General features: G+C 38.8%; 1 protein-coding gene across 2 annotated transcripts in view; it reads left to right on the top strand.

The window, feature by feature from the left end:
* Nucleotides 1-8,394, top strand: part of TNRC6C (trinucleotide repeat containing 6C) — a 37,049-nt gene that overhangs the window by 10,400 nt on the left and 18,255 nt on the right. For both annotated transcript variants that reach the window (XM_010007149.1, XM_010007156.1), the window contains exons 4-7: nucleotides 941-1,107; nucleotides 2,328-2,408; nucleotides 3,017-3,074; nucleotides 3,380-3,525. In XM_010007149.1, coding sequence (XP_010005451.1) covers nucleotides 941-1,107; nucleotides 2,328-2,408; nucleotides 3,017-3,074; nucleotides 3,380-3,525 — 452 coding nt within the window. The remainder of the gene's footprint in view (nucleotides 1-940; nucleotides 1,108-2,327; nucleotides 2,409-3,016; nucleotides 3,075-3,379; nucleotides 3,526-8,394) is intronic.

Raw genomic sequence — 8,394 nt, 5'->3', positions numbered from 1 at the left:
AGCAGGCATGCAGGAAACAGACTGCAGAGGCATGTGAGCAGTGCTTACCCCTGGGTGCCTAAAGGAAACCTGTGTTGGGATGAGAAGCAACTGAGCTCAGTCAAGATAGGATTGGTTCTGGTAGGAAAAGCAACACATAAGAACAACTAGTCATAACCTCACTCTTAGGTTAAACTGAGGGAGAGACCAGCTTCTTCAGCTATTAAAACTGTTCGCAGGTTCAAGAACGTCTACTGCTTCACAATGCCTAAGAGAAGTTATCTGAAAAACATCCTCCATTACCAAATGCAGACTTCTTGTTATAGACTTCAGTTTTGCCTGTAGACGTCTTTTAAGTTTCATCTCTGAAAAATACTATGCTGAGAGAGAGACAGAAGGCCCAGGAAACCTAAAAAGAGGAGTGAGAGGTCTCCAGATGAATAATGCCATTTTTAAACAGAATGAACAGGATACAATGGAAGAAGGTGATACAACCTCATTACTTAAAGTATTCCCTGCAGCCTGTGTGCTCCTTTCAGATCCCATTCTTCAGAGATGGGAATGAGTTTCTGACCATTAGTGACCTGGAAATTTGGTTTTGTTCATTCCAAGACTGTGGCAGCTGAATTGACAAGATGAATTGAAAGCAAAATAGCAGTTACCAAGTGAGTGGTCATACTTTTGGTTCCTTGTTCCTAGGAGACTGAAATGACCGTGAGCACAGATCTTACTTGTACAGGAAAAGGTTAGACTTGAAGTTGCTGGACCTTTTCTGCTATAAAGTATTGAGAGAAGTTTTTTATTTTTTCCAAGCTTCAAAGGAGGAGTCCTTATCATTTAATGCTAGTTAAGCTACTTGATGAACCTCTATCTCTGTTCAAAATACTCAAATGGTAGCACAAAAGGCTGTTTCTGTAAAAATTGCAGGAAATTGGATCTGATTTTTCTTCTTTCCCTCCAGCTTCAAAATCTATGCAAGAAGGCTGGGGCAGTGGTGGGGATGAAGTGAATCTCAGTACTAGTCAGTGGGAAGATGAGGAAGGAGATATGTGGAATAATACTGCTTCACAAGAGAGCAGCTCCTCCTGTAATTCCTGGGGGAATGCCCCAAAGAAAGGACTTCAAAAGGTAAGACAAAAATAAAGATGATCTCTAGAAATAAGTGGAATTAGAGTAACATGACTAGAATCAGTTGTCGTTGCATTACACCTGAACTCTTAAATTAAACCTCTTGACACCTGAACACAAACACAGCTTGCCACTACAGTGGTTCAAGTACCACCTAACTGCTTCCAGGGGAAAATGGGAGATCTTTGACTTTCAGCTGTCAAAAGCTTTGGGAGGTTTTGTTGTTGCTGTTTTTTTCTCTAAGTTGTATCAGCTTCCATGTGTTCTGAAGAAATGCTAATGTATTAACGGAAACAAAAAAAAGGTGTTAAGGGGGCTTTATGACACTTGCCATGGTGGTAGAAAAGCAAACAGTAGTTTGTGATGAAATGGTTCAACAACAACAAAAAAATAATCGGCTTGCTATTTATGAGGAACAAATAGATAATTCTAAGGTGTGTCCTGGTTTGTGAACAAAGCAAACTTGTATTAATGCCACGCTCAACCAAGAACATTTTGCCAATTGTGTTAGGAGGTTTTCCATTGCACAGCCTTTATTTCAGGACAAGGCCAGGCTGTAACTTAAAGGAATTGGGAATGCATTTAGCCAGTTTGTTTGTTATTCCATTAGCCAACAGTTAGGCCAGTGATTTGATCAAGTATGGTTGTTTCTTGTACTGTCCGCAGCCCAAAACAAATCCACGCTTGTCCCTTGGTACTTTCTGGAGAACTGAAAGGAAGAGACTTCTTAAGGATTTTGTGATAGAAAAGCTGCACAGAGATCTTTTAAAGGTGTTTATCTAGACGCTCTTGTTTGTTTTTAAGAAAATACACTGAATAACATTCTTAACTACAAGGTTGCAAAGTCGTTTTTGGGAATGTTTTTCAGGAAGTGTTGTACTCTTTTAGAAATTTTTAATTAATTGCAGTTTTTCTGCCAAGGATTAAAATGAAATAAGTAAATTCAAAGGTGGCTTTAATTCAGTGGTCAGCAAATCAAATACTAAATAGCACACTGAACACCTGTTCAACTGAGATAAAATTTTTACACTTTGTGGGGGAAGAAAATCATAGTTACGTTGTTCGGAGGGTTCTTCAATGCTTTCTAAATTAATCTACTAATACATCTTTCAGTAGCATGTCTTATTAATAAAACAAACTTACCATCTATTTTATGTACATCTCACTAGTATGGATATGGGAACCAGACCATTAATGGAATCTCCCATTTATTTACTAAGGGCATGAAGACATCTAGCAAGCAAGATGAGGCCTGGATCATGAACCGTCTGATAAAACAGCTCACAGACATGGGCTTCCCTGTGAGTAGAGTTCACAGCTAGCACACCTGGGGCTTGGCTGGCCTTTCCAGGCTATAGCTACAAAAAGATTTTCAATCTCTTTTTCAGCATGAGAAATAGCTATGTGACCTCAATTCAGACATTTAATTGCAGAAATCTACCATAAGCTAGTAGAGTGCTCTCTGAGATCACTTGGTGACATACTTTGTGTGATGGCATTTTTAGAACTTCTGAAGTTCAGCTTTAAATAACAGGTGTTACTTTGAACTTCAGTAATAATTGTACTTTTCCCTTTTTATTACACAGGTGAAATTAGAGAATAGCTGGGGTGTTTTTAGAGAAAAAGGCATATCACAGTGATATTTCTGTTGTCTGTAGCAAACAGGAAGAAATGGAAATAAAAAATGATAATTTTGCCTTGTAGAACTGGTACTTGCTTGACATTCTGAAACTCGCTGAATTGTTACTGAAGTTGTTAAAAAGCAGGAAGAAATGTGTGTGGTCATTATTGGTGCTGCTGAGTAAATATTAAATGCAATATTTAAGAGACACATCTGTTTTCTCTGTTTGCTTTGAAATCGTATAAGCATGATGACTTCTTCTCTTAACATAATCCATATCTTTGACAGAGAGAGCCAGCGGAAGAGGCCTTGAAGAGCAACAATATGAATCTTGATCAGGCCATGAGTAAGTACCTGTGTAAATATTTTTTTTTCTTTAAAGCCATACAGGGACCATTCATGATTCTGAGAGTTTGATTTTCCCCAGATCCACTGGACAATATTTATTTCCTTGCTCTTGCTTTTGTAAGAAAGACCTACATCTCTGAACTACTGTTGGCAAATTGATTGGTTTTGCTCCACTTCTTTATATATATATATAAAGACCTACATCTCTGAACTACTGTTGGCAAATTGATTGGTTTTGCACCACCTCTTTATATATATATATATATATATGTATATATATATATATTTCCTTTTTCTCTCAAGGTGCTCTGCTGGAAAAGAAGGTGGAAATGGACAAGCGTGGAATGGGAGTGACCGACTATAATGGAATGGTCACCAAACCCCTTGGCTGCCGCCCACCACCAATCTCCAAAGAGTCTTCCATGGACCGCCCCACCTTCCTTGACAAGGTAAGCTCAGGTGTATGGATGTGATAACAAGTGAAAACTGCACACTGGGTAGAAATATTGCTGATTTCCACTGTCTGTTTAGAAGGTTGGAGAGAGAAATGTGATGGAAATTACATACGGCTTGATTCTTTTTTTCTCTTATTTTTTAATCTTGTGGGGAATTTAGTCCTTTAGGAAAGGACCAGTGCTTTGATTCCCATGTGGAACTGAGCAGTAGTCATCATGATGCCCCAGTGTGACACTTGAAAAGAAAACTTAGTATAGAATCAGTAAAGCAATGGAACTAGAAATGGCAAAACCTAAGAAACAATGCAGAAAGCCTTTGACTCCGTAAGAGTCCAGAGAGTCAATGAGCCTTGCCCAGATTAATGATTGGGCAGGACCAAGGCTAAAATCTTGGAAGAATCAGGCTCCTAATGCCTGTTATAGTGTTGAGCTCCTTTTAGATTGCAGTTGAAATCTTACTGTACTTCAATAAGAATGAGGAGCTGAGGTATTTTTGTTAAGTCAAAGAGCACACAGTCACAAATAGCTTCTCCAATGAGCTTCTTTCTCTGTGTTCATGTATGACAAATTTTCCAGCACTATTTAATGGCTGAGGAGAAGGCCTCAGATGTTCATGGTGTCCAATATTTAAAGTGACTAAATAAAAGAGTGTAGGCAAAAGTGCAGTCAGGTCATCAATAGGAGATGAGATTTGCATGAGTCATATAAAGAGACCCACCACATCACCTCAGAATTCCCTTCAAATCATGAATGAAGAAAGAATAGACTCTGGTGCCATTCATTATTTGAAATACTGGTACAGATGGAGGTTGGTGGTTTCTGAAGACAGAAATCAGTGCTTTTCACAAATTGTGCTGAAACCAATTCATTTTACATAAGCTGTTTACAGGATAGGAGGCACTAACAACTTGTTAACCCACACAGAGTGTATTAAAAACTTCACCAACCCTGGATAACTATCATCTTTCCTACCCTCCACCCTGTGTTTTCATCTAGTTTTAACTCTAGCATTAACCTTCAAGTTCTGGTTGGTGTTGCGACAGGTTCCCAGGTGTTATGCTAGGACACCTGATAGATACTGACCTTTTCATGACAACTATTACTTATTTCTGCTGTGATCACAGTCCAAACAGTTTGCTGAGTTTTTTGAGTGGTACAATGCAAACTGTAAAACAAGTTAATTTGATTAAACACAAATGGATCATATGTAATTACAGGTTATTTCTGTTAATAAGGAAACATTAGCATCTGTATAAAGTTTACTTTAGAGGGTCCTTACATACCAAAAGTTTTTGTGATAATTCAAAAGCTGCCACAGTGTTGAGTAATCTAGTGTCATGGCAGTACCCTCTAAATGCTATATATTAGAAAAGTGCTTTTCTGCTGTTGGAGGAATTAATAACATTTGTTCCTTCTTGGCTGTCTACTTACATAGGAATGATGTGGTGTCCATTCATGTGTTGGGTATTTCCTACTTAAAAGCCTCAACCTGGCTCTTCTTTCTTCTCCTTTCTCTTCCTGCCATGTAAATTTCATTCTTAACTATGGCACATCTAGTTGTTTATGGCAAACTTTTAATGAATATGTTAATTGAAAGATCTCTCTCCTGATGAAGGTCACAAAATTAATGCGTGCATGCCAGTTAACCTTTTCTTTTCTAGGGTAACAATGTCTTGAGCAGTAAAATTACTGCCAGACAGAGAGGTGCATTATGTGCAGCATAATGCATAATTATGGAAACATATGTTAAACACAACTATTGAGAAGTTGTGAATACTAAAACCATTAATATTAATATAGCAAGTAGAACCTGTCAGTCTAGGCATAATCTGTCGCAGTGACTTGACTACAACAAAGGAAGTAATTCCAAACTGTATTTGTTATCTATGGGAGCAACTTGCTAAGTGAATTTAACAAATATAGTCCTACTGTTAAGACTAGATATGTTTTTCCAAAGAAGTTATTTTCAGATTTACAGCTCATGCTGCTAGAGGAACTCCTCCAAAACCTTTCTGCCCTTTGAGGTACTACTTCAGAGCCTGAAGGTGTCCTGCTTCCTGCTCAGGTGATCTTTGGTCAGTGAACAAGCCCTCTGCACAGCTGCACAGAGCACTCCAGCCAGTGGTCCTTATTTTACTTACTGTCTTATCTCAAATCATGATCCTTTTGCTGAGCTTTCCTGAGTCTTAAAGAAGTCATGTGAGGTTCCTCTTGACAAAATTGTAAGCTGGGTTAGTGTGCTCGTTGCTACCCCTCTTTCCCAGCTGATTCTCTCAGCCTCTCTGCTCACCTGAGTTTAGTCTGCATGATTATTTTCTTATATTTTCTCTGACAGGTAAAGCCAGCACTTAGCTCTTTTTTTAACCTTACGCATTTGAGAAGAGAGAATATCCAACCCTGACGTTTGCTTTGGACCCGTTGAATTCCCTTTTCTCTCTGGATTAGTAATGGCCAGTGCAACTAAAGCTTTGAGTGTTGCTTTGAGTGGTTCCTCAACACTTGCTGCAGATACTCTTTATTCCATGTCACAGCTCTTCTTCTCTACTGTTAGGAATTCCAGGTCAACAAGTCTTGATGCCTGTTGGCTGCAGTTGTGTTCATCCTAAAATATTCCAACTAGGGTTTTTCCTTGTTTTTCAATCAAACATAGTGTTTGTTGGATTTATTTTTTTTTTCAACCTTACCCTTCACATTCTAGTCCCAGTTGTCTCTGCTGAGAGTGGTTGCTCTTTGTCTTTGGGATAATGAATGGGATATTTTAGCATTATGCAGGAACACTTGTAGGCCTTGCAATTGGATGGTGGTCCCCAGGATTTTAAGATTGACTTAAATTATTCTTCCCTCCATCTCAGCTTCCTGTGATCGACTGATTGTTTCTTTTCCTGAACTTCCAAATTTTGAAATCTCTTTCACGTTGTGTTTTCAAAATTAAAAATACCAGTTTCTTTCAGCTCTACCCAACTCCTTTCAGATTTGAAAATAATTTGTTTTGAGGTGAAATTTTGTTACTTTAACTCCCTCTTCTGGATAAGGGGTTTTTTTCTGTTTTAAGAAGTCATTGATGTGTATTTTCTACTAATTACTTCTGTAACTGACTTTGTATATCTGGCAAATTCATCAGCCTCTCATCTGTCTGTTGGAACATTTTGATTCACAAAGTGGCAGTTGTTGGCAAGTGACTGCCAAAGTATCCAGGAATCCTCTGCTAAGTTATCTGTATCTCATAGGGAAAAAAAATCTCATTAATTCCCCTTGCATTCTGTCATATTTGGTACATGAGGCATTTGAGAGAGACTTTCTGAAGTCCTAAAAATAATGCATTGTTGAGCAGCAGTGTGGTGCTTTGTATTGGGTAATTGCAGAAGGAAATACTGCTACTGGTGGGATTTTACAGTTATGTCAAGTCCCTTCAAAAAATTTAAAAGCAGTGCTGGGTTGAGCCTGATTTTGACTATCCAGATATAGGGAATTTGTTTAATTTATTAGCCTGAGTGAGAAACGGAACATACATTTCTAAGAAAATCACTGAAGGGGAAAGGTTAGGAAAAAAGATTATCCTTAAGGAAGCAATTGTTACATAAAAAGCCTGAAAAATAAAGGGTCACAAACCAGTTAGCAGCAAAGGTACTATCTAGTCTAGGTTCAGAATGATGGAGAAGTACTTTGTGTCAACCAACTGAAGTACTTTATGTGAAATGAATTGATTTCAGCTCCACTTACAGAGCACAGATTTGTGCAGCACAGTTGGCACCTTACAAGTTCAAATTGAAAAAAATAGAGCAAAGTAAATGTGAATAATCTGTTATAAACTTGCCACAAAAGACATTTGCTGCATTTCAGCCAAGGAGCACTCTTGTGAAGATGGCCTTGCAGCAAGAGCCTGCCTGATCTGGAAATTAGATGCCTGAGTCTCCAATGTGGCTTGTCCTCCACTGTCCCTGGCACTGCCTGCTTCCAAAATGAGGAAAAAATAATGTCAATGAGACAAGGCTTGAATAAATTTGGGGGCAGGGAGGAACTGCATTTCTCTTTCATGGTCAATAGGCCTCTTCACATAGGAAACAATGGCATCTGAAGGGGAGAGCACGCATGAAGCTTGAAATTATTTTCACTTTAAAGGGGGAAGGGTGGAATTGTAAACATATGTCTGTGATCTAAGGAGAAATCCTTGAACCTGTTACTGTCATGCAAGCTGCAGTTGTTTGTGGAGTGTGACTGATGTCCAGTAGAATGTAAAATATCTTGAGCTGAAAGGCCTTGGGGATATCATTAGAAAATGTCAGTGTCCCCCTCAGGATAGTCAGATAGCATGTCAAGTGTCACTTTGCCTGATAGTAAAGAAACTTTTTCTTTGCATCAAAGGAGAGCTGTTGAAAATGCATTTTTCAGGATTAACTTAGAACATAAAATTTACCGAGCATGGTTGCTGTGTTAGGTCATTTGTTTGGGTATTGGGTTAGCAGAGTGGGCTGCTTTTTTAACAAAAGGCGATTTATCAGTATCTCACAGTCTTCTGGGGCATCACATTTATTGGTTGAAATAACCTAGCCTCCTCACCTATTTAAAAGCCTTACATTGCAATGAATATATTGGCTGGAAAACACCAGTCCCAGCATATTGCAAATTAAAGATTTTTCACTCTGCCCATTTTTTTGGGGAGCTCTACTTTGTACACAGTGTTATTTGATCACACTTGCCGCAGGCTTCCCAGACATCAAAGCACAGTTTGAGATTGACCTTGGTACCCCACTGTAATACTAGCTAGATATCTACCTGTTTGATTGGGGATTATATGATTTATTTTATTTTCTGATTTGCTGGTTTCCCCCCCCCCCCCCCGCGGGGGGGCGCATGCCCCCTTCG

Source organism: Chaetura pelagica, unplaced genomic scaffold, assembly GCF_000747805.2.
Source record: "Chaetura pelagica isolate M959 unplaced genomic scaffold, ChaPel_1.0 scaffold180, whole genome shotgun sequence".
Taxonomy (NCBI): Eukaryota; Metazoa; Chordata; class Aves; order Apodiformes; family Apodidae; genus Chaetura; species Chaetura pelagica.
The sequence above is the reverse complement of the archived record's forward strand: the minus strand, read 5'-3'. Positions and strand labels throughout refer to the sequence as shown.